General features: G+C 40.6%; 3 protein-coding genes across 3 annotated transcripts in view; 2 read left to right on the top strand and 1 right to left on the bottom strand.

The window, feature by feature from the left end:
• The window catches only part of LOC116751289 (transcription initiation factor TFIID subunit 7-like), a 183,069-nt gene that overhangs the window by 13,471 nt on the left and 141,837 nt on the right, over nucleotides 1-27,761 (bottom strand). The gene's annotated exons all lie outside the window — the stretch shown is intronic.
• LOC116751279 (protocadherin beta-2-like) lies at nucleotides 14,783-17,302 on the top strand. Its single transcript, XM_032626989.1, is given in 4 exon segments — nucleotides 14,783-16,115; nucleotides 16,118-16,774; nucleotides 16,777-17,174; nucleotides 17,176-17,302. Coding segments are annotated over 4 exon segments (2,391 nt in total). The 5' UTR covers nucleotides 14,783-14,906.
• Nucleotides 20,615-26,176, top strand: LOC116751287 (protocadherin beta-3). Its single transcript, XM_032626996.1, has 2 exons — nucleotides 20,615-23,077; nucleotides 25,926-26,176. Exons 1-2 carry the CDS (start codon nucleotides 20,819-20,821, stop codon nucleotides 25,950-25,952), a joined length of 2,286 nt encoding a protein of 761 aa, XP_032482887.1. The 5' UTR covers nucleotides 20,615-20,818; the 3' UTR covers nucleotides 25,953-26,176.

Here is a 27,761-nt window from a genome sequence, read left to right as displayed (position 1 = left end):
AGTGGAAAATACAGATTAATGGATTTTAGACCTTGGGCGAGAAATAATTTCTTTAAAAAGACACTGACCATAGAATAAAAGATTAATACATTTGTAATAAAATCAAGAAACTTCATTTATCAATAGACATCTTAAAGATGCGAAAAGGTACAAACCAGGAGAGGATACTCACATATACACACTGACAAAGAATTAATATCAAGGATATATAAAGAACTCCTACAAACCAATTAAAATAAAAATAACAATAGAAAAATGGTAAAAGACATGAACAAACATTTCACAGAAGAAACATATAACCAATAGATGCACAAAGAGATGTTCTTTTGCTGTAATTAGAGAAATATAGATCAAAATCAAGATCAGGTCGATTTTTTTGTTTGACAAAAATTTAAAAGCCTGACAATGCCAAGTGTTGGAAAGCCTGTGGATACAAGAGATTCAGGCCTATATATTGCAAGTGCATGTAAAAATCAGTACAACTACTTTGCAAAAGAGTTGCATATTAGCTATTAAATATAACGATTACTCCTAGATAAATACTTGCGAGTTCCAGAATTTCTATTCCTAGTTATATACCCAAAAGAAATCCTTGCACATTTACATCAGGAGGTATATATAAGAATGTTTATATTGACAGTGGGCAACAGGAGCAAAAATCAGGAAACCATCCATATGCCTATCAACTGAATGAATAAGCTACGGCATACTCACAAAATGGAATGTTTTACAGTAGTCTAAATAAATCAATTACAGGAACACAAGATGATTGGATTTTAAAAATAAATATTAGAGAAAAAAATGTACCAAAGTCTCACATACAGTATTTTACCCTTACTATAAAATTTAAAACAACTAGAAAAATACATATGTGGGAGTAACATATAATACAAAAAAAAAAAATTCAGAGGAGCAAAGAATGATGCACATAGAATTCAGGATGATAGTTACCTTGATTTGCTGGGTCCAGGGAGTGGTAGGAGGGACCATTTGTACGATCAGATGTATATTACTACCAAGGTCCTGGCATTTGTGGGGAGGTACTGTGTTCACAAATTCTTATTACTATTTCGATAGATAACTACATATATAGATATACAGCTAATGATACTGGATAGGTAAGTAAATAAACAATTCAGGTCAGGTATGGACTAATGATGACAGTTTATCATAATCCAATTCTGTGAACTTGAGGTCCAACCATATAAAAATAAAACAAAACAGCACATGTGAGAGAATATAAAGCACACAGAATCACCAATGAAGTATTCTTGCCAAAAATGTTTAAGCTCAACCAAGCCTTTAGACCTTCTCTCAAGGAGCGAAAGTCCTGAAACCCAGGAGACTTCCTGCCTAGTTCTTCGCACTAACAGACCAGAATCAATCTGGAGGAAAAACCCTTGGATATAGTGCAAGGCTCTTATCGACGTGGTTCAGCTTTGACTCCACACGGAAAAGAGAAGTGGAGAGGCAAGCATAAAAATAGAGGCAGAGAATTAAAAATAAAAAGCAGTGTGTGCTAAAATCCTTGATGCATTACAAAAGACAGTAATGGTTCCGTGGCACCCTCCGAAGGCAGAACCCAAGACTTATCCAGCTGCACGGCCTACAGACACATGAAAAGATGCTCAACATCACTGATTAGTAGAGAAATGCAAATCAAAAGTACACTGAGTTACCACCACACACGGGTCAGAATGGCCATCATTAAAAAGTCTACAAATAACAAATGCTGGAGAGGGTGTGCAGAAAAGGTAACCCTCTTACACTCTTGCGGGGGGGGGGGAATATAAATTGTTGCAGCCACTATAAAAAACAGTAGACAGGTTCCTCAAAAAAGTACAGCTACAATTACCATATGATCCTGCAATTCCACTCCTGGTCATACATCCAGACAAAACTACCATTCAAAGACATACACGCACCCCTAGGTTCACAGGAGCACTACCCACGATAGCCAAGACATGGGACCAACCTAAATGTCAGTCAAGAGACGAAGGGATCAAGACGATATGGTGTATATATACATATATAATGGAGTACTACTCAGCCATAAAAAAAGCTGAAATAATGCCATTTGCAGCAACACGGATGGACCAAGAGAGTATCACATTGGCTTGGCCAAAAAGTTCATTCTGGTCTTTCCGTGACATGGTAAGGAAAACATCTTCCCACTACCACTGCCCAACACTAAGTGAAGGAAGTCGGAAAGAGAAAGACAAATCCCATATGGTATCACTTACATATGGAATCTGAGATATGACAAAAAGGAACTCATCTGCACAGACTCAGAGACATAAAGAACAGACCAGTGGTTGCCAAGGGGCAGAAGGGCAGGGAAGGGATGGAATGGCAGTTTGGGATTAGCAGATATAAACTATTACATGGAGAGTGGATAAAAAATAGGTCCTTCTGTATACCACAGGCAACTATAAACAACATCCTGTGTTATACACTGTAACAGAAAGGAATCTGAAAAAGGTTCTTTAAATAGTAATTCTAAATACTGTGCTGCAGAGCAGAAAATTAACACAACATTGTGTATCAAATATAGTTGATTAAAATAAATTGAAAAAAACCAGCAAGGTGTGGTATTGGCACAAAAACAAACATATAGATTAATGGACCCCAATAAGGAACCCAGAAAGAAATCCACATACCTACAGTGAATTAATGTGTGATGAAGGAGCAAGTATGTATAATGAAGAAAAGACTCTCTTCAGCCAGTGGTATAGGGAAAGATGAACAGCCACATGTAAATCAATGAAGTTAGAACACTCCCTCCCACCGCACCCAAAAATAAACTCAAAATGGCTTAAAGACTTAAAAATAAAGACATGACACCACAAAACACCTAGAAGAAATCATAGGCAAAACATCCTCTGACAAAAATCCTAGCAATGCTTTTTTAGATCAGCCTGCCAACAAAAAAGAATTAAAAGCAAAAATAAGCAAGCGGGACTAACCAACCTTATAAGCTCCTCCACAGCAAAGGAAAGCATCAACAAAACAAAGCAAAAATCCTACAGAATGAAAGATAATGTTTTCAACTATGCAACTCACAAGGGTTTAACTTCTTAAATATACAAACAGCACATACAAGTCAATACAAACCAACAAGCAAACTAAACAACCAATCCAAAACTGGGCAGAAGACTTACAGATTTATTCAAAGAAAACATCCAGATGACCAATGGACACATGAAAAATGCTCAGCATTGCTGATTCTTACAGAAATGCAAATCAAACCCACAAAGTGGTATCACCTCACACCAGTCAAAATGGCCATCACTAAAAAGCCTACAAGGAAGAAATGCTGGAGAGGGTGTGACAAAAGGAAACCCTCCTACACTATTGGTGGGAATGTAAATGGGTGTAGCAACTAGAGGAAACAGTAAGCAGTGTCCTCCAAAAAGTTGAAAAAGAGTTACATTATAATCCAGCAATCCTAGTCCTTGGCATATATCAAGACAAGACTATCATTCAAAGAGATACATGCACCCCTATGTTCACAGCAGCACTATTCACAAGCCAAGATACGGGAGTAACCTAAGTGTTGATCGACAGATGAATGGTTCAAGAACATGTGGCACATATATACAATGGAATATTGCTCAGCCATAAAAAGAAACGAAATTGAAGTATTTGTTATGAGGTGGATGGACATAGAGTCCGTCATACAGAGTGAAGTAAGTCAGAAAGAGAAAGACAAATACCATATGCTAACAAATATATATGGAATTTAAGGGAAAAAAATATCATGAAGAACCTAGGGGTAAGACAGGAATAAAGACACAGACCTACTAGAGAATGGACTTGAGGATATGGAGCAGGGGAAGGGTAAGCTGTGACAAAGTGAGAGAGTGGCATGGACATATATACACTTCCAAACGTAAAATAGATAGCTACTGGGAGGCAGCTGCATAGCAGAGGGAGATCAGCTCAGTGTTCTCTGACCACCTACAGGGGTGGGATAGGGAGGATGGGAGGGAGGGAGACGCAAGAGATATGGGAACATATGTGTATGTATATCTGATTCACTTTGTTATAAAGTAGAAACTAACACACCATTGTAAAGCAATTATACTCCCATAAAGGTGAACAATAATAATAATAAAAGAAAATAAAATTGGAAAAAAAAAGATGTGGTACATGTATACAATGGAGTACTACTGAGCCGTAAAATGTAATGCAATAGTGCCATTTGCAGAAACCTGGAAGGACCCAGAGATTATCATATAACATGCAGGAAGTCAAAAAGACAAAGACAAATACCATGTGATATTACTTATACAGGGAATCAGAAATAGGACACAAATGAACTTACCTACATAAGAAAAACAGATTCAAAGACATAGAAAACATACCTGTGGTGGCCAAGGGGGAGAGGAACTGGGAGAGGGATGGATGGCAAGTTTGGGATTAGCAGATGCAAACTATTCTATAGAGAATAAATAAACAACAAGGTCCTATTGTACAGCACAGGGAACTACATTCGCTATCCTCTGATAAACTGTACTAAAAAGGAATGTGGAAAGTATATATATATATATATATATATATATATATATATATATATATGTAAAACTGAATCACTGTGCTGTACAGCAGAAAGCACAGTAAATGAACTATACTTCAATAAAATAAATCAAAATAAACATAATATAGTATAGGCAAAAAACAGATACATACATCACTGTAACAGATGAAGGAGCCCGGCACAAAATCCACAGACCAATGGACGATTAATCTTCCATGAAGGAGGCAAGTATATACAATGCGGAAAAGACGGTCTCTTCAGCAAGTGGTACTGGGAATGAGGACAGACACATGAAAATCAATGAATAGACACTCCCTCCCACTATATACAAAAATAAACTCAAAATGCCTTAAAGACTTAAATGCAAGACAGGACACCATAAGACTCCTAGAACATAGGCAAAACATTCTGTGACATACATTGCAGCAATATTTTCTTAGATAAGTCTCCCAGTGCAAAAGAAATGATAGCAAATATAAACAAATGGGACCTAATCATCCTTATATGCTTTTGTATAGCGAAGGAAAGAAAGAACAAAACAAAAAGATCACCTTCGGAATGGGAGAAAAGATGTACAAATGATGTGACCGACAAGGGCTTAAGTGCTAAAATATACAACAGCTCATACAAACAAATGTATAAAAGAACAATGAACATCCCAGTCAAAAATGCACAGAAGAGGGCTTCCCTGGTGGCGCAGTGGTTGAGAGTCTGCCTGCCGATGCAGGGGACACGGGTTCGTGCCCCAGTTCGGGAAGATCCCACGTGCCACAGAGCGGCTGGGACCATGGGCCATGGCCACTGAGCCTGCGTGGGGCCTGTGCTCCGCAATGTGAGAGGCCACAACAGTGAGAGACCCGCGTACCACAAAAAAAAAAAAAAAAAAAAAAAAAAAAAAAAAAAAATGCACAGAAGAGCCACACAGACATTTCTCCAAAGAAGACATCCAGATGGCCAATAGACACATGAAAAGATGCTCAACATCACTGATTAGTAGAGAAATGCATATCAAAAGTACATTGAGGCACCACCTCACACGGGTCAGAATGGCCTTCATTAAAAAGTCTACAAATAACAAATGCTGGAGAGGGTGTGGAGAAAAGGTAACCCTCTTACACTGCGGGGAGGAATATAAATTGTTGCAGCCACTATAAAAAACAGTAGGGCAGTTCCTCAAAAAATTACAGCTAGAATTACCATATGATCCCGCAATCCCACTCTAGGTCATATATCCAGACAAAACTTTCATTCAAAGAGATACATGCGCCCCTATGTTCACAGCAGCACTATTCAAAAGCCAAGACATGGGAATAACCTAAGTGTCGATCAACAGATGAATGGATCAAGGACATGTGGCACATCTATACAATGGAATATTGCTCAGCCATAAAAAGAAACGACATTGAAGTATTTGTAACGAGGTGGATGGACCTAGAGTCCGTCATACAGAGTGAACTAAGTCAGAAAGAGAAAGAAAAATACCGTATGCCAACACATATAAATGGAATTTAAGGGAAAAAAATGTCATGAAGAACCTAGGGGTAAGACAGGAATAAAGATACAGACCTGCTAGAGAATGGACTTGAGGATATGCAGTGGGGGAAGGGTAACCTGCGACAAATTAGAGAGTGGCATGGACATATATACACTACCAAACGTAAAATAGATAGCTAGGGGGAGGCAGCCGCATAGCACAAGGAGATCAGCGCAGTGCTTTGTGACCACCTAGAGGGGTGGGATAGGGAGGATGGGAGGGAGGGAGACGCAAGAGATATGGGAACATATGTGTATGTATAACTGATTCACTTTGTTATAAAGTAGAAACTAACACACCATTGTAAAGCAATTATACTCCCATAAAGGTGTACAATAATTATAATAAAAGAAAATATAATTGGAAAAAAAAAAGAAGATGTGGTACATGTATACAGTGGAGTACTACTCAGCCGTAAAAAGTAAAGCAATAATGCCATTTGCAGCAACCTGGAAGGACCCAGAGATTATCATATTACATGCAGGAAGTCAAAAAGAGAAAGACAAATACCATGTGATATTACTTATACAGGGAATCAGAAATAGGACACAAATGAACTTACCTACATAAGACAAACAGACTCAAAGACATAGTAAACAGACCTGTGGTGGCCAAGGGGGAGGGGAACTGGGAGAGGGATGGATGGCAAGTTCGGGATTAGCAGATGCAAACTATTCTATAGAGAATAAATAAACAACAAGGTCCTATTGTACAGCACAGGGAACTACATTCGCTATCCTCTGATAAACTGTACTAAAAAAGAATATGGAAAGTATATACATATATATATATATATATATATATATGTAAAACTGAATCACTGTGCTGTACAGCAGAAAGCACAGGAAATGAACTATACTTCAATAAAATAAATCGAAAGAAACATAATGTACTATAGGCAAAAAACAGATACATACATCACTGTAACAGATGAAGGAGCCCGGCACGAAATCCACAGACCAATGGACGATTAATCTTCCACGAAGGAGGCAAATATATAAAATGCGGAAAAGACAGTCTCTTCAGCAAGTGGTACTGGGAATGAGGACAGACACATGAAAATCAATGAAGGTAGAAACTCCCTCCACTATGTACAAAAATAAACTCAAAATGCCTTAAAGACTTAAATGTAAGACCGGACACCATAAAACTCCTAGAACATAGGCAAAACATTCTGTGACATACATTGTAGCAATATTTTCTTAGATCGGTCTCTCAGTACAAAAGAAAAGAAAGCAAATATAAACAAATGGGACCTAATCATCCTTATATGCTTTTGCATAGCGAAAGAAAGCATCAACAAAACAAAAAGATCACCTTCGGAATGGGAGAAAAGATTTGCAAAGCGTGTGACCGACAAGGGCTTAACTGCTAAAATATATAAACAGCTAATAGTAACAAATGTATAAAAGAAAAATGAACATCCCAGTCAAAAATGCACAGAAGAGCCAAAGAGACATTTCTCCAAAGAAGACATCCAGATGGCCAATAGACACATGAAAAGATGCTCAACATCACTGGTTAGTAGAGAAATGCAAATCAAAAGTACACTGAGGTACCACCTCACACGGGTCAGAATGGCCATCATTAAAAAGTCTACAAATAACAAATGTTGGAGAGGGAGTGTAGAAAAGGTAACCCTCTTACACTGTGGGGGGGGAATATAAATTGTTGCAGCCAGTATAAAAAACGGTAGGCAGGTTCCTCAAAAAAGTACAGCTACAATTACTATATGATCCTGCAATTCCACTCCTGGTCATACATCCAGACAAAACTATCATTTAAAGAGATACATGCACCCCTAGGTTCACAGGAGCACTACCCACGATAGCCAAGAAATGGGATCAACCTAAATGTCAGTCAAGAGATGAAGGGATCAAGACGATATGGTGTATATATACATATATAATGGAGTACTACTCAGCCATAAAAAAAATTGAAATAATGCCATTTGCAGCAACACGGATGGACCAAGTGATTATCACATTGGGTTGGCCAAAACGTTCATTCTGGTGTTTCCGTGACATGGTATGGAAAATATCTTCCCACTACCACTTCCCAAAACTAAGTGAAGGAAGTCGGAAAGAGAAAGACGAATACCATATGGTATCACTTACACGTGGAATCTGAAATACGACAAAAACGAACTCATCTGCAAACAGAAACAGACTCAGAGTCATAGATAACAGACCTGTGGTTGCCAGGAAGGAAAGATATGGATTGGGAGTTTGGGATTAGCAGATGCAAACTATTATATAGAGGATGGATCAAGAATGAGGTACTACTGTATAGCACATTTAACTATACACAATATCCTACGATAAATAGTAATGGACATGAATATGAAAAAGTATCTGTATATATGTAAAAGTGAATCACTCTCCTCTACATCAGAAATCATCACAACATCATAACTCAACTATGCTTCAATAAAATAAATTACAAAAAACACAGTGTGGGGACTTCCCTTGCGATTCATTGTTTAAGATTCTGTGCTCCCAATATAGGGGCCGTAGGTTCGATCCCTGGTCAGGGAACTAAGATCCCCTATGCCGCACAGCACGGTCTTAACCAAAGAAATGACCTTAGCAGTCCCAAGCTCTAAAAACAATGAGTGGAAAACACATACACACACACACACACACACACACACACAAACACACACCAGATCCCTCGCCCTTGCCCATGTGCAATCCAAAATTTTTAAAATGTTATTTAAAAAACCCACAGTGTGATATAGACATAAAAACAGCCATACAGATCAATGGGAAAGAACAAGCATCCCGGAAATGAATCCACACACCGACAGTCTATTAATCTTTGACAAAGGAGAGAAGAATATACAGTGGAGAAAAGACAGTCTCTTCTCAACTGGTGTAGGGAACTCTGGACAGCCACATGTAAATTAATGAAGTTAGAGTACTCCCTCCCACCATACACAAAAATAAACTCAAAATGGCTTAAAGACTTAAATATAAGACAGGACACCATAAAATTCCTAAAAGAGAACATAGGTAAATGATTCTCTGATATAAATTATAGCAATATTTTCTTAGATTAGTCTCCCAAGGCAAAAGAAATAGAAGCAAAATTAAACAAGCGGGACCTAATCCACCTTATTAGCTTTTGCAGAGCAAAGGAAACCATCAACAAAACAAGAAGACAACCTACAGCACGGGAGAAAATATTTACAAACGATGCGACCAACAAGGGCTTAATTTCTAAAATATCCAAACAGCTCATACAACTTAATACCAAAAAACAAACAAACATACAAACAAAAAACAAACAACCCAATCAAAAAATGGGCAGAAGACCCAAATAGACATTTCTCCAAAGAAGACATCCAGATGCCCAACAGACACATGAAAAGATGCTCACCATCGCTAATTATTAGAGAAATGCAAATGAAAACTATAATAAGGTACCTCCTCACACCGGTCAGGATGGCCATCTTTTAAAGGGGTGGGATAGGGAGGGTGGGAGAGAGGGAGACGCAAGAGGGAAGAGATATGAGAACATATGTATATGTATAACTGATTCACTTTGTTATAAAGCAGAAACTAACACACCATTGTAAAGCAATTATACCCCAATAAAGATGTTAAAAAAAAAAAGGCTACAAATAACAAATGCTGGAGACAGTGTGGAGAACAGGCAACCCTCCTACACTGTTCGTAGGAATGTAAATTGGTGCAGCCACTATGGAGAACACCATGGAGATTCCTGTAAAAACTACAAATAGAGTACCATATGATCCAGCAACCCCACTCCTCGCCATAATCCAGACAAAACTATAATTCAAAGAGTTACACGCACCCCTACGTTCATAGCAGCACTACTCACAATCGCCAAAACATGGAAGCAATGGAAATGTCCATCAACAGATGAATGGATAAAGATGTGGTGTACATATACAAAAGGAATGTTACTCAGCCGTGTAAAAGAATGAAATAATGCCATTTGCAGCAACATGGATGGACTCAGAGATTATCATAGAAAGTGAAGTAAGTCAGAGCAAGAAAGACAAATATTATCTGGTATCGCTTATATATGGAGTATAAGAAATAATACAAATAAACTTGTTTACAAATTAGAAAGACTCACAGACAGAAAACAAAATTATGGTTACTCAAGGGGAAGGGGGAGGAGATAAAATAGGAGTTTGGATTAACAGATATACAGTATTATATATAAAACAGATAAACAGGGGCTTCCCTGGTGGCGCAGTGGTTGAGAGTCAGCCTGCCGATGCAGGGGACGCGGGTTCGTGCCCCGGTCCGGGAAGATCCCACATGCCGCAGAGCGGCTGGGCCCGTGAGCCATGGCCGCTGAGCCTGCGCATCCGGAGCCTGTGCTCTGCAACGGGAGAGGCCACAACAGTGAAGCCCGCGTACCGCAAAAAAAAAAAAAAAAAAAAAAAAAAAAACAGATAAACAACAAGGATTTACTATATAGCACAGGGAGCTATATTCAATATCTTGTAATAACCTATAATTAAAATGAATCTGAAAAAGAATATATAAATATGTATGTATATATATCTACATCACTTTGCTGTACACCTGAAACTAACATGATAGTGTAAATCAACTATACTTCAATAATAGAAAGTTGCTATGAGAGGAGAGCTCAATATTGTCACCATAATTACAACAACAAAACGGAAATTGAACTGATTGTGTAGTTTCCAGTGATGGAATATTCACGCAAATCTCATGCACTTCCTCATGTACATTCTGGTACTCTAGAAGAATTTTTCAAAGGGAGAACATCTCAGATTCATAGATTTTTCTCAGAATGCAGAAAGGAAGTCTACAAGTAATACTTGGAAATGTGGCGCTTCTATACATCTGCCTTCCCTTTGGAACCAAAAGCTCTTCTGTGGGTGGATCTAAGATATTCTTTGGTTTCTTTGTAAACCACCCTGCTTGGGTCTGTCCTCTTGCCACTACTCTAATATTCCCCTTTCTGCTGCAAGATGTTTACCACAGTAAGGTCAGTTAACATATCCTTTTTCTGACATAATTACCATGTATATATACTCACCACATTTTCTTTATTCATCCATGGATGGACACTTAGGTTTTTTCCATGTCTTGGCTTTTGTGAATAATGCTACAATGAACATAGGGATGCAAATATTTCTTCGAGATAGTGATTTCATTTCCTTCAGATATATACCCATAAGCGGAATTGCTGGATCATATGATAGTTCTTTTTTTGAGGACCCTCCATACTCTTTTCCATAGTGGCTGCACCAATTTACATTCCCACCGACATACACAAGGGAGTCATTTAGACTTACATTTGTTGGTAGGAGTAAACCGAACTATGTAGATAAGTTCCTTGTTTTCATTGTATCACCACTTAAAATAGCTAGCACTTATGAAACACTACGATGTTCCAAGCACTAGGCTGACTATTTCATAAGCATTGTTTCACTTAGTTCTTACAAATTCATGAAGTAGATACCATCCTTACATCCGTTGTGTTTTTTTTTTTCCTTCAGATGAGGAAACTGAAGTCTGGAGAGAGTAAAGAATTTTCCTAACTTAACATATACGATGTAGCAGAGCCAGTACTTGAATATTTCCTGACATAAAAGTCTGTGCTCTTAATCACCACTCAAAAATATCTCCTAAAGATATTGTTAACAGAACAAGCCACTCATACACGCACATACTCATGCTTAGGACGCTCGTTTAAGTTGCGTATTAGATAGATGAGCAAATTGAAATAGGAAACAAGGGCCCAGCCCTAGTCTTTTAGTTAGTTGTCACCCCACAACACGTCATACAGAACTCTGTGATGTTGACTGAGTAAAAGACTGTATCCCAAATAAGCCATGATGTTCCCATCACTTGAGTAAATCTTCTTTCCTGTAAAATCAGAAATACTTTATCTACTTTATCTGCAGTAGAAAACTATTTCAATGGGTTTCTTTTTAAGTTGGTACCATAAAATTCAACTTAGCTCGAACCTCACCTCCTCTGAGAATCTTTCCTGATACCCCATTTCTGTTCTTACTTAAATATTCCTTTTGAGTACTTCAGAGTGCCTGTGCGAATCTCTGTCCTAGCACTTATGACTCACTACAGTAATTATCGCTTTACTTTACTTCTAGGCTGTAACCTCTTGGAGTGTAAGTACCAGGCTTTATTCCATTTTAGATCCCTAATGCCTTTCACAGTGCCTGAAATTAATCTGTGTGTAATAAACACCTGCCGATGAATTTAAAAACTCAGTGAATGTACAGCCAAACGACTGGCCTGTCTAAAATGGAAGAAATCAAATTCAAATTACTCTCAAAAGAAATTGTACAGCTGGCTGATAAGAAAGCCGTATACTAATTAAAAATTGTAATTAGCTAAACCAAAAGCCGGAGAAGTAATTTAAACTACCAGGAGGTAAGAACTGTGCCACTAGACCACGTGACACGAACAGTTTTTTGGTTTTTGACAGTTTCTGAGGGAAAGCACTGTACAAACCAGGTTTTCAGTTCAGACGCCTGGCGGCGCTGCAGGCTAAAAATGGAGGTGGAGCCAGGCGCTTGCCACAGACCCCATTTTACAAAAGACAAAACTGAGAGGGGCTGGGGGTTGACGCGCCTTGGAAAACGTCGGCAGCAAGCTGAGAGTTTAGACCTTTCTTCAAACAAAGGGGAACTAGACGTATATTGATGTTATCCCTACTGGAAGACTTCCGAAGGCTTCTTTCATTAAAGACAACGCAGTCAAAGAGGCTATGCTGGAAACTGAGAGAAAATCCAGCAGAAAAAGGCAAGTGGTGAGTTTTCCTTTTCTTCCTGGGCGTAGCGTAAGCAGTCCAGGAAAAGGAAGGCTGCTTTTTATAGCCGGTTCCTGGAGATTTGGCCTCGCAGCGGAAAGGGGAGTGTCTGCGTAGCGGCGGGCAGACAGACCTGAGCAAGGTGGTTTCCAAACTGACCAAAGATTCGTGAGTAAAGGCTCTTCTGTGGGTGGATCTAAACTATTAAGAGATCAAAGAATATTTTAGATACACCCACAGAAGAGCCTTTCCTCCCGAATAGGAAGCCAGACCTATAGAAACTATACATTTCCAAGTATTACCTGTAAACTTTTTTGTTTTCTGAGAAAAATCCATGAATCTGAGATGTTGCCCCTTCGAAAAATTCTTGTGAATGTTTCAGAATGTGCATGGGGATGTGCATGAGATTCGGTTGAATTTCCCACCATTGGAAACCACACAGGGAGTTTAATTTCACAATAATATGCGATGCAATAGTGGGGTGAGTAATTTGCCCATTCTTGGGGGAAAATCACTGGATGAAGAACAACCTATGGTAAGTTTAACTCTCACAGAAGAAAATGGTAGGTATCAACACTAGTCTCAGACCTCCTAAGGTCCAGATCGTGACAAGCAGTGACAACCTTTGAGATGCATGCTCTTCAGCAACCTGGTTGTCAAAGCCTGCTCAAGATTTAATCTCAGTCTATTAAGGAGCTGTTCACAGAATTCTCCAGGCTCACTGAATTCTCCAATCTCTGGTGCGTACTCACCACACATTTTAAATACCACTCATATCTGTGCATTATAAACATCCACTGCAAGAAAATTACCAGGCAACTTCATGGCTACATGGCAAACATTCAGGCAATTTACATAGGAAGTAGTTTCAGAAATACCTTTCTTCATGTAAAAGATGTTGGATGACAATTCCATAAAATTGGTGATGTTGACACTTACCTGCTCATCCTACAAGTACTTCCAGAAGAAGACTTCACCTCTTTAAGGATTATCTCAGAACTCTGGAATAAAAAGAAAATGCCTTGGTCCTTCCTTCCAGAATTTTCTTTCCATTGAATGTAAAAAAAAAAAAAAAAAAAAAAATCCCCATATCCTGCCAACCTAATGCAAGACAGAGAGACGGGAGATACATCTCTTTAACATCACCTTATCTCCAATTAAATTAGGTTCTTTGAAGCTAAAAACAAGATAGTATGTGGAGACAGCTATCACCCTTGGCATTCTTGCTTTTTTGGCTCTGGGTAAAAAGCAGAGGAAACACCCCCTTTCTGAATAATGCTATAGTTGTTGTTTTATTGCTCTATCTTGAGTAGTGTTTTCTTTTCTTCTGAAGCATAGCTAATTGTTAATTTATAGTCACAAGTACCAATGCCTTAGCTATTTTTATCTTTTGTTTACCTATAAGACAACTGATCTGGACACTTCAAAAAATCCAATATCAATAAAATACAGGTGACTGTTCTAGAATAAACAGATGTAACACCAATACAATCATGAAACTTGGTTTAAAAACAAATTTTCTAAGACATTCCTTATGTCAAGTGGTTAAGAAAATAAGTGCATTTGTAAAAGGAATTCAAGAGTGAATATGAATTCTTATTTAAGTTGAAGAAAACCGGGGGAGGATAATGGAAGGATAATTTTAAAAAGTTATTAGGGACTGGATTTTAGTTAATATGGAATTATTGTTACTTCGGTACATTGAGAGACAGTACTTGAAAATATTCCATTTAGATTGCCATCAGTCTGAAAGAAACGATTGGGATTTCCTTAATGTTTCGGAAAAAATAAACACTCGGAAAGGACGCAGGGTGGCGCTGCAGCATTAGAAGTAGAAGGAAGAAAGCTCCTCAGTCTGCGCTCCTCTAGCCAGATGCTCTGCTAAAGAAGCAAGCAGGAAAAGGAGGCTTTCTAAGGCAGTTGCTCCGGGAAATCAGGGCCATAGGCATCTCCACTTATCCCAGTGTCTGAGTGATACTGGGAGACAGATCAGCGACAACGTGAATCCGAGCTGGGTCAAGTTTGCTGGGAGACGAGAGAGCGATGGAGGCAGGAGAGAGGAAGAAACGCTTTCTGAAACAAAGGCAAGTCTTGATATTCTTTGTTTGGCTGGGCATAGCTCAGGCTGGTTCTGAGCCTAGGCGTTATTCAGTGGCCAAGGACATGGACAGTGGCTCCTTTGTGGCCAATCTGTTGAAAGACTTGGGGTTGGAGGTAGATGATCTAGCTGCGCGGGCCCCCCGGGTCGTTTCCAAAGGGAAAAAAATGCGTTTGCATTTTGATAGGCAGACCGGGGATTTGTTGTTAAATGAGAAACTGAACCGGGAGGAGCTATGTGGCCCTACCGAACCCTGTGTACTACCTTTCCAGATGTTACTGGAAAATCCCTTGAAGTTTTTCCAGGCTGAGCTACGGATTAGGGACATAAATGATCATTCTCCAGTTTTCCTTGACAAAGAAATAATATTGAAAATTTCAGAAAGTATCACTCCTGGAACTACTTTCCTAATAGAGCGTGCCCAGGACTTAGATGTAGGAAGCAACAGTCTCCAAAGTTACACAGTCAGCCCCAATTCCCACTTCCATCTTAAATTACAAGACAGTTCCGACGGCACAATATTACCACAGCTGGTGCTGGACAAAGCACTGGATAGAGAGGAACAGCCTGAGATCAGATTAACCATCACAGCACTGGATGGCGGGATTCCACCCAGGTCTGAGACCGCCCTAATCGCATTGAAGTCTTAAGACATCAATGATAATGCCCCGGAGTTTGCAAAGCTGCACTATGAGGCGCATGTCCTAGAAAACAGCCCCATTGGATCCCAGGTTGCCATTGTCTCTGCCAGAGATTTAGGTATTGGAACCTATGGAGAAATATCTTATGTACTTTCCCAAGCACCTGAGGATATTCGGAAAACATTTGGAATAAATGCAAAATCGGGAGAACTCCTTTTAACACAGGAACTGGATTTTGAATCTATTCAGACTTATACATTAAATATTCAGGCGACAGATGGTGGGGGCCTTTCGGGCAGTTGTGTGGTGTTTGTCCAAGTGATGGATTTGAATGACAACCCACCGGAACTGACCATGGCAACGCTTATCACTGAGATCCTAGAAAACTTGCAGGAGACTGTAATTGCTGTATTCAGCGTTTCAGATCCTGACTCTGGAGACACTGGAAGGATGGTTTGCTCCATCCAAGATGATCTTCCCTTCATTCTTAAACCCTCTGTTGAGAATTTTTACTAAACTTAGTCACAAACACAGCCCTGGACCGAGAAACAAGATCCGAATAGAACATCACCATCACCGTCACAGATATGGGGACACCGAGACTGAAAACCCAGCACAACATAACCGTGCTGGTGTCCGACGTCAACGACAACGCCCCCGCCTTCACCCAGACCTCCTACACCCTGTTCGTCCCGGAGAATAGCCCCGCCCTGCACATCGGCAGCGTCCGCGCCACAGACAGAGACGAGGGCGCCAACGCCCAGGTCACCTACTCGCTGCTGCCGCCTCTCGACGCGCACGTGCCCGTGGCCTCCCTGGTGTCCATCAACCCGGACAACGGCCACCTGTTCGCCCTGAGGTCCCTGGACTACGAGGCCCTGCGGGCGTTCGAGTTCCGCGTGGGCGCCGCCGACCGCGGCTCGCCCGCGCTCAGCAGCCAGGCGCTGGTGCGCGTGCTCGTGGCGGACGACAACGACAACGCGCCCTTCGTGCTGTACCCGCTGCAGAACGCCTCGGCGCCCTGCACCGAGCTGGTGCCCAGGGCGGCCGAGGCGGGCTACCTAGTGAACAAGTTAGTGGCGGTGGACGGAGACTCGGGCCAGAACGCCTGGCTGTCGTACCAGCTGCTCAAGGCCACGGAGCCCGGCCTGTTCGGCGTGTGGGCGCACAACACGGCGAGGTGCGCACGGCCCGGCTGCTGAGCGAGCGCGACGCGGCCAAGCACAGGCTGCTGCTGGTGCTGGTCAAGGACAACGGCGAGCCGCCGCACTCGGCCAGCGTCACGCTGCACGTGCTGCTGGTGGACGGTTTCTCGCGGCCCTACCTGCCGGCCCCGGAAGCGGAAGCGGCGGACGCGACCCCGACAGCTCCTCTCACCGCCTACCTGGTGGTCGCCTTGGCGTCGGTGTCGTCGCTCTTCCTCTTCTCGGTGCTGGCGTTCGTCGCGGTGCGGCTGTGCAGGAGGGGCGGGGCGACCTCGGTGGGTCGCTGCTCGGTGCCCGAGGGCCCCTTTCCGGGCCACCTGGTGGACGTCAGCGGCACGGGGACCCTGTCCCAGAGCTACCAGTACGAGGTGTCTAAAGGGAGGCTCTAGGACTTTCAAATTCCTCAAGCCGGTTATCCCAAACTTCCTTACTCAAGATGAGGAGAGGGTTAGTGAGGCAAACCCCAGTTTCAGGAATAGTTTTGAATTCAGTTAAATTTTAATAAGGGTCTATGATGCCGTCTCAGTTAAATTGTGGAAAGTCCTTTTTTACTGCCTTGCCCATTGGAGTTGTTTCCTTTGTATTTGAAATGTAACTATCTTATTCCAATTCAGCGCATGTTACTGGTGTTTCTAGATGTGCTGCTCTGTGGTATAATGAATGCAAATTTTCCTTCTTACTGTTAATATCACTGTAACTTAATTCGATTTAATGTGTGAAAGTATATTTTGTATTTTCTGAAATCTTTAATTTTTAGAGCACTTTTTTTCAAAATTCACCTTCCACAGTCCCTAGGTAATTTTTGCATTCCTACATTTTTGAAAGTTTGCAATAAGTACACAGGGTTACTCTTTTTTCCTACCCAGAATGTTTGTGTTTGTATAGAGTAGTCTCTTAGCCTAGTTTAAACTTTCTTCCTGTGAACTCACATTGGCTAAAACCATTAACGTAGGTACATTCATGAATAACAAAGCACCCTCTCACACTTTTCTAAATATATACTTCCTTAAAATGTTCATACCTGATAATTATGATTCTTTAGAGATTCTGAAAACCTTGACTGTTGGATTCTACAAATCATTCACATTAAAAGTCTTCAATAAATCAACTACCAATATTCTAAAATGTAGTTAAATAAATACCAATGTCCAGTCATTTTCAGATATGCTAATTATTCATGCTTTTTATTAAAAATTTTAAACCTCTGATTGTTTCAACCCCTCCATTTAAAAATCTGTTTTAATTATTTAAAGCCATCTATTCTTTGAGTACTTCATTAAAATCCAAAAGATCTGAGAGAGTACATGTTTTTGTCTATGACCAAATTTTAGAAACTTCATATGTAATTTGGCATTGCATTTTTAAAAATATCTGGCGCATTTATGATTTAATTGGAAATAAGCCCATGGAAAAAATACTTATCTTGGTTTGCTCATTCTATTTTGTTTTCACTGACTACTTCCATTCCTCCCGTTTCAGTTTCCTAGGCTTTTCAATGCTTTTTGGTTTCCTTTTTAGTGCTTGAGTTATGTTTCTTAGTAGCTCTCCATTTACTGCATGGTTAGCACAATGACTGCAAGAGTAGGCTCTTCATAAAAATTTTAAATGACTGATTGAAGGAAAGAAATGTCTTTATTTCATCTTTGATACACTGACACTCAAATACATTAAAACACTCACAGGACAAATTTTGCTGGAATTAAATGCTCTCTGATTTAATTTTTGGTTATTAACAGAACTTCACTGTTATTCAAACATTATGCAGTTATTAGTGCTTGGTGTCTCTTTCCTTCAAGATATTTTTCCTTTCTCTTTCTCTGCTTAATTTTAATCTCCTCTCCTGCCCACTAGCATAAGGAATCCACATGGGGAAATTGTGTTTTCAATTTTATGATTTATATTTTCCTTCCATAATTCCTTAAATGATTCATTTAACTTTCTTTATTCTTATTTATTTCTTGCAGTTCAATTTCTGATCCACACATTAAAACGGAATTTTAATTTTTAATGTTCTTCAGACTATCTTTAAATTTTTATATTATTTTATGTTTATTTGAACATACTATTAAAATTATAATATAAAAGTTAAAGGTGTCATTTTGAGTTTAGCATTCGTATAGAGAAGTATCTTGGTATCAAATTATTACCTGTTGGATCTTGGATAAGTCATATAATTTCTGTTCCCCCAGAAATGATAACACCTATTTAAATAGCTTGCAGTTATGACCAAATAAGATAACATAAGGATAAGAAGTGTAATTTTGTTATTTTTAGTATCACTAATATTAAGAGTAAATTTAATAAATGGTCCTTCATACAACATTACTTATAATTGTGAAGAAGCTATAGTGAACACTTGATATTTGTGCTGTTTCGTTGCTCTGCCCAAAACCTTGCAATAGCTTCCTTTCACTCTTAGAATAAAATCCAGCCACCTATTATTTGGCCCCTGCCTCCCTGTCCAGCCTTCTCTTCCCACATACTCTTTGTTTTTAATAGGTGATATTTATGTTTCTTTTTTTTTAATGTCTATTTATTCATTTTTGGCTGCGTTGTCTTCGTTGCTGCGCACCAGCTTTCTCTAGTTGCCACGAGCTGGGGCTGCTCTTCGCTGTGGTGCGTGGGCTTCTCATTGTGGTGGCTTCTGTTCTTGCAGAGCATGGGCTCTAGGGCGTGCGGGCTAATTTAGTCCTCGCCATGTGGGATCTTCTGGACCAGGGCTCGAACCCGTGTCTCCTGCATCGGTAGGTGGATTCTTAACCACTGCGCCACCAGGGAAGCCCCCCACTTACTCTTGAGACACTAAACTTTGGGTACACTATCCTACCTTCATTATCTAGAATAGCTATGCTTTACTGTCCCCGGGCCTTTGCATTCCTTATATATGGAATCTTCCCATTTTAGTTTTAGCCTGGCAAACTTCTTCTCATCCTTCATATTCCAGATGAAATGGGACATCTTTGGGAAACTTTCTGAATCCCCCCCCCATTAAGTTAGGTCTCCATATTGTATACTTCCAGTGCACTCATAGTACTAATAGTACTGTTTAAACTCTGTTCACCCCATTAGATGGGAAACTCTATAAGATATATAGACATAGTCTGTCTTATTACCACAATACAACTAACTTCTACAAACGCAATAAATATGGGTTTCCACAGGTGAAATACAGTTATGCAGATTAAAGAGTTAATACAGATGAAACCAGTAATCATAGAATTACTGTGAAATAGGAAGAGGAGAAAGCTCTGTGTTCCTTGAGTGAGTGCGAAAATGTGGAAGGAATTAGGCATTTGTGGTCTCTGGATATATCCCCTGACATGATCTATTATAATTTTTTTATCACCTTGCTTGAGGTTGTCTTTTCGTAGCATTTTTCTGAGTATAAATGCAACTCGTGTGCATTTTCCAAAATTCGGAAGATAAAGAAAAACACAAGTAGGAAAGCGAAGCTTCATCACTTAGAGCAAAATCTTGTAAAACTTTTTCTGTAATAATTACAGGAGGTGGGGTGAGTAGTTCTAGCAGGTGCCCACTTCCGCAAAATCATGGAAATGGGACTCTACCAGGGACAGTCACTTCTTTTAGAATAAGAGCGCATTTCTTCTTCCTAGATTGTGTTTATTTGAACCATATAACAGAAGAAATTCCTACAGTAGCATCAACTCGGTTTGATAAAAGGGAATAAGCGATTAAAAAAATCAAAACAAAAAGCCCAGCAAACATCACCTTCTCCAAGATTTTGAAACTGTGAGAGAACGCACGGTGGCGCTGTTGACTAAGAAGGAGAAATAAACCGCAGGCACTGTGTATACTCTGTAACACAAGGATTCAGTGCAGTAAACTAGGGGTTGTGAGCCGGGGCAGATTTTTAAGCAAGCAAACCTAAGACTCTGGTAAGGATTATTCGCTAGGTTTTCTTCAAAGGTTTGGAGCCAAAAGACTGCGTTTCTCAGTGCTGTTGGAGGCTGGCTTGACAATATTTCTCGGAAGAACAGGGCAGAAACTGCAATGGAGGCCGGAGGAGAGCGCTTTCTTAGACAAAGGCAAGTCCTGTTTCTCTTTGTTTTTCTGGGTGGGTCTCTGGCTGGGTCCCAGTCGAGACGCTACTCTGTGGCTGAGGAAAAAGAGAGGGGGTTTTTCATCTCCAATCTAGCAAAGGATCTGGGATTGAGTGTAGGGAAACTGGCCGCGAGAGGGGCCCAAGTTGTGTCTAAAGGGAACAGACAGTATTTTCAGCTCAACCATCAGACCGGTGATTTGCTCCTGCATGAGAAATTGGACCGGGAGGAGCTATGCGGCCCCGCAGAGCCATGCATACTGCAGTTTCAGATATTACTGCAAAACCCCTTGCAGTTTATTACAAATGAGCTCCAGGTGACAGACGTAAATGACCATTCTCCGGCATTCTCTGAAAATGAAATGCAGCTGAAAATCCTAGAAAACACTCCACCAGGAACAATAATTCCTTTGGGAAATGCTGAAGACTTGGATGTGGGAAGAAACAGTCTCCAAAACTACACAATCACTCCTAATTCCCATTTCCACGTTCTCACACGCAGTCGTAGGGATGGAAGGAAGTACCCAGAACTAGTACTAGACAAAGCACTGGATCGTGAGGAGCAGCCAGAGCTCAGGTTAATGCTCACTGCGCTGGATGGCGGGAGCCCACGGAGGTCTGGGACCGTCCAGGTTCACATCCTGGTCTTAGACATAAACGACAACACCCCAGAATTTACACAGTCCCTCTACGAGGTTCAAGTTCTAGAGAACAGCCCCGTTAACTCTCTTATTGTCACTGTTTCAGCTTCTGACTTAGATACAGGAAATTTGGGGACAATATCATATGCATTTTTTCATGTTTCTGAAGAAATTAGAAAAACTTTTCAACTAAATCCAATTACTGGTGATATCCGACTAATCAAATATTTGAATTTTGAGGCGATCCATACTTACGAAGTGGACATAGAAGCCAAGGATGGTGGGGGCCTTTCAGGAAAATCAACAGTGATAGTTAAGGTGGTTGATGTGAACGACAACCCACCGGAACTGATCCTGTCCTCAATTACCAGCCCTATCCCAGAGAACTCGCCAGAGACTGTGGTGGCTGTTTTCAGTGTTTCCGACCTAGACTCTGGAGACAATGGGAAAATGGTGTGTTCCATCGAGAACGATCTCCCCTTCATCCTGAAACCATCTGTAGAGAATTTTTATACCCTAGTGTCAGAAGGAGAACTGGACAGAGAGATCAGAGCCGAGTACAACATCACCATCACCGTCACAGATATGGGAACCCCCAGGCTGAAAACCGAGCACAACATAACCGTGCTGGTGTCCGACGTCAACGACAACGCCCCCGCCTTCACCCAGACCTCCTACACCCTGTCCGTCCGCGAGAACAACAGCCCCGCCCTGCACATCGGCAGCGTCCGCGCCACAGACAGAGACGAGGGCGCCAACGCCCAGGTCACCTACTCGCTGCTGCCGACCCTCGACGCGCACGTGCCCCTGGCCTCCCTGGTGTCCATCAACCCGGACAACGGCCACCTGTTCGCCCTGAGGTCCCTGGACTACGAGGCCCTGCGGGCGTTCGAGTTCCGCGTGGGCGCCGCCGACCGCGGCTCGCCCGCGCTCAGCAGCCAGGCGCTGGTGCGCGTGCTCGTGGCGGACGACAACGACAACGCGCCCTTCGTGCTGTACCCGCTGCAGAACGCCTCGGCGCCCTGCACCGAGCTGGTGCCCAGGGCGGCCGAGGCGGGCTACCTGGTGACCAAGGTGGTGGCGGTGGACGGAGACTCGGGCCAGAACGCCTGGCTGTCGTACCAGCTGCTCAAGGCCACGGAGCCCGGCCTGTTCGGCGTGTGGGCGCACAACGGCGAGGTGCGCACGGCCCGGCTGCTGAGCGAGCGCGACGCGGCCAAGCACAGGCTGCTGGTGCTGGTCAAGGACAACGGCGAGCCGCCGCTCTCGGCCAGCGTCACGCTGCACGTGCTGCTGGTGGACGGCTTCTCGCAGCCCTACCTGCCGGCCCCGGAAGCGGCAGCGGCGGACGCGGCCCCGCCCGCCCCTCTCACCGTCTACCTGGTGGTGGCCTTGGCGTCGGTGTCGTCGCTCTTCGTCTTCTCGGTGCTGGTGTTCGTCGCGGTGCGGCTGTGCAGGAGGGGCGGGGCGGCCTCGGTGAGTCGCTGCTCGGTGCCCGACGGCCACTTTCCGGGCCACCTGGTGGACGTCAGCGGCACGGGGACCCTGTCCCAGAGCTACCAGTACGAGGTGTGTCTGACGGGAGGCTCCGGGTTAAATGAGTTTAACGTCTTGAAGCCGATTCTCCCTAGGGGTCTGGTTCAAGACACTGGGCAGGAGTAGTGCAAAAAGGCAATTTCAAGGATAGCGTAGGTTTCATTAACAGAAGAATCAGAAAGTTGTCTGGCTATGAATGCTTTCTTTTAAGTCAAGGCTCTTGAGTTGATTAAGTATTTTGTTTATATCTTGATTTTACTTTCTCGCTAGTTAACTCTGCATGTTCTTTTTTCATCTGCTTCCTACCTTTTCAATCCAGTATTAATGCCTCTTTCTTTTTCTAATAGGTGAGTAAAAATAAATGCGTTATCTTTTAATGATTATTTCAAATAGGTTTATTTAAGGTAGTCATTTCAAATTCTCTATCCAAAGCAATGTAGAGAGAGTTCTGAACCACCAATATTATAATTTACCCTATTGAATATAGTCAGGTAATATTCTTTATAATACTCCTAAAGCAACTTTGTCTGTGGTTAATGAAGTAGATAACTAAAAATGTTTTAATATGTACCATTTTAAGGTGTATCATCCTGTAGGGGGCTTAGTACTCAAATAAAACTTACACATATAATTCAGTTTCTGCTTTGACATTTGCAATTAATATTTCAACACTGTATATGCTTATATTGGCTAAAAATGGACAAAAATTGTAGGTTAACAGGTCAGATTACTCTTAGATTTGCCTCAAGTGTATTTATGATGGATGACTGAGAAAAAAAATTAAACATAGGCATTTTGAACAACTGATCGTGCTTTTCCGTTTGGCATGAAAAGATTAATAAGCGTCTGGTGGAATGACAATTTGTTTTTTAACTTCTGAGATGTAAGTATTAGCAACCTGAGGGCCATTTTTAAAAAATTTCAAGAAAGTACATGTATATATGTTCTCTAAATGCTTTATAGCAAAAGTGGTGTCCCATCCAATCCTACTTTAAAAAAATTAATATCTACTTGGCATTTATATGGTGATATATGAAGGAAATATTTTGTTTCCTCTCTTAGTTCCCTCCTTCAGATTTCAACCTGACATGACTTAGGATTATGTATGGTCCTTCTGGGATAAATACTGCCCAACCACATCAGCATTCTACCTCCTACAGAGTAATTAAAAGAAGATTAGAAGAATGGGAAGTTCTAAAGGGGAGAGAGCGATATCACTGTGAAAGTCTAAATTAACTACAACTAAGAATAAACTCTTGAAGCAACCAAACATCAATTTTTATGTCTATTTTGAAAGAAATGGAAAAAAACCCTTATTTGAAAGTACAAAATATTTAGTCCCCAATTAAAAAATCTGATTAGGAAAAAATAAAATTTCTCCTCATAGGCATTTTCTCATCCAGAGGCATAGAACTTTCCAGAAATTGAATACTCATGACTAGAAGAACTGAAGTTTCTCAAAGATTTTGAAAATTCTCAAAAGAGAAAAAGAATGTTGTTAACTAGATGTTAACTAGACTTATGTCATCATTTGCAATATGCACAAATATCGAATCATTGTCACACCTGAAACTAATATAGTGTTACATGTCAGTTTCAGCTCAAAAATGTAAAACCCCTTAATGACTGTAAAAAAAAAAAATTTAATACTGACATGTCTTCAATCACACATAAAGTTATAATCATATTAAAATGGTGTTATGTATGAGAGTCAAATACATGAATCCTTAGTAATCAGGGGAAAGACAGTATTTCCTTTCACTCATTAAGTACTTTATAGAGATGTTGAATCTGGCTCTTTGGTCAGATTTTTTTTTCTTCTTTTCATACTTAGCTGAATTTTCATGAAGATCAGAGAAAAGGCAAAGAATTCTGATCAAGACTTCTCTGTATTTGGCTGGCTTAGTTCCAGCTCATGTCAGAACCAGGGAAGTTTTCAACTACAGAAAATATGGAGGCCAGTTCTTTTTTGGCCAATATGGTATATGATTTTGGACTCAAATTGGAGGCACTATATAACCGGGGAGTTATTTCGACCCAGACGTAAGAAGAACAGATAATAATATCTTAGTTGATAGATGCACTGAATTCACATATTGTTGAGAAGTGATCAGAGTTTAGTAAAGCCAGAAAAGATCATATGGACTAAATTTGAAGATAGGAAAAAATTATACCTTACTCTTGGTTCAAAGTTGCTTTTATTTCTTGGCTATTGGAAACCTTTTACCCTTTTATTTGAAGACAACTTTCAGAAACGTCTTTACCTGGATATTATATTAAGTACATGACAGAGAGGGCACTATATGCATAGTACTAACTATCTTTGCCACTTTTTGGAATTCCTCCAACCGAAAGTCCAGCACTAGGTAAAAATGATGACTTTCTACGTTCATAATAATTTCCCAGTAGTTTTTCTTTTAAAGGATGGACAAATTCATTACTGTGAATTATTTCCAGATTGATCTCTTACTAATATTCTAATCTAGTTTTTAATACTGAAAGGCAAAGAGATGAAAATGAACTTTAAACTTTTATGTAGAGTTGTTAAAAGACTAAACTATATTCAGATATCACTCATTAAAACTAGTGAACTAACTTACCACACTGTTAATAAATCTTCCTTAATCCTTGAATATGGCTTCCTTGCAAATGGGGACTTTAAAAAATGACAGTTTAAAAAAATACATTCCACTACTATATTTTGCTTCTTAGAGTAGATTGTTACATGTTTTAACGCTGGCAACCTATTAGGCATAATTCAGTTATTTCTATGTCTAATCCTCATGTTCTTAGCCAATAGCTTGGTTGGTCATAGATTTAAAAATGTAAACTAGGGACTTCCCTGTTGGTGCAGCAGTTAAGAATCCACTTGCCAATGCAGAGGACATGGGTTCGAGCCCTAGTATGAGAAGATCCCACATGCTGCGGAGCAACTAATCTCGTGAACCACAACTGCTGAGCTTGCGCTCTAGAGCCCACAAGCCACAACTACTGAAGTCCACGCGCCTAGAGCCCATGCTCTGCAACATGAGAAGCCACTTCAATGAAAAGCGCGCGCACCGCAACGAAGAGTAGACCCCGCTCGCCGCAACTAGCAAAAGCCCGTGCACAGCAACGAAGACCCAACGCAGCAAAAAAATAAATAAATTTATATAAAAAAATAAAATGTAAACTAATTTTCCTTCTCCCTCTTTTGGTATTGAAGACTGCTGATACACAGTCTATCAGTCTAGTTCTCATTCTTTTATCTGTAAACTTCTTTACTCTAAGATGTTTTCTTTATTCTTGATGTTCTGATATTTGCTAGGTCCAAACCTGAGATTCACCCAATATACTGAATTTTTTTAAATTAACTATAGTTTTTGGTGGGCTTTTTCCCCCAAAATTTCCATTTGGCAGGTTTTCACAACAATTTGTTCTTTTTTTTTTTTTTTAAACAATTGCCATTTCCTTCTTTTTTGTTGGAGGAAATTAAATATCTTTTACTTTTAAGTTCTTTCCATATTGTTCCAATCTCTGTTTCTTCTGTATACATCTTTTATTTGTTGAGTCTGTTTTGCACACTGTTAGTCTTGTTAGTTGGTGATATTTTATTGAGAACTCATGTTCTATTGGAGGTTTCCCTCATACCATTACTGGTTTTGGTAGTCTTGCAAAGGGAGGAAGGAGTCTCAAAGTGGTTACAGTCTCAGCCTCTACAAATCCAAGCCTGAATTAAGAAGCTTAGCTCAACTTTGCCACACACAAGTAGAAGTTCTGAACCAACACCTAATGATGTGTTTGAGCTGGGCCCCAGTCTCCCTTGGGTGGCACTGCTCTGCATTTGCTCTATGAAGCAAAATCTTAGGGACTGTCACCCTCTGCTTCTTGGCTGTCATGATGTCTGATAAGGCTATAGACATGAGAGCTAATGAAGACATCATTTACTTTTCAATCTTTAGAGTAAACAAGCTGATTTAATCTTAGAATAAAGCTGATTTTGAGGAAAATGAGTTGTAACTGAAGTAATTGACACATGAGAATTACCTACAGGGAAAACACATGGTCTTGATTAATATGCATGACAGTGCTGCATATGGTGGTCCTGGATGACACACCCAACTTGCTGGATGACAAAGAAAACCCACTGCTAAGCAATCCTATATTGTGTACTGAGTTGGTACCAGGTAGAACAAGGTGGTATCCTGGATGGTGATGAGCTAAAACTCATGACTATTTTATCAATGATTCAAAGCTTCCAAGTACTTAATGTTTAGCACATGGACCCACAACCTGGAAGTATAGAGCACTGAAGCATATCTAGGCTCCTAAGAGACAGACACAGCCAGGCACAAACTTGTGCTGTTATTAAAGACAACTAGAAGCCACCTTCTATTTGGCATAATCATGCCATACCTGGTCTAGGACCTATCCCAGCCCTACCTTCTGTTCCTTGAACCACCCACAGAAGTTTATTCAAGCCAACACATGCTCTATCCTCTTGATCACTAATTTGATTTAGCCATCTTCCTCTTTCAATTCTCTCTGCTCCTATTCAATGATACTCAAATGTGGAGGATGAACAAGGAGCCTTCAGTGGAGGGCTGCTCATAAGGCCACCTTCTGAGCATTCTGGGGATGTCAACATCACTAAGACTTAGTTCCAGAACTACTAATATGAGAGGTTTCTGATTGGAATATCAGAGACAAATGGGTTCAGATTTTTTTTTTTTTTGGT

Source organism: Phocoena sinus, chromosome 3 (genome assembly GCF_008692025.1).
Source record: "Phocoena sinus isolate mPhoSin1 chromosome 3, mPhoSin1.pri, whole genome shotgun sequence".
NCBI classification, from domain to species: Eukaryota; Metazoa; Chordata; class Mammalia; order Artiodactyla; family Phocoenidae; genus Phocoena; species Phocoena sinus.
The sequence above is the reverse complement of the archived record's forward strand: the minus strand, read 5'-3'. Positions and strand labels throughout refer to the sequence as shown.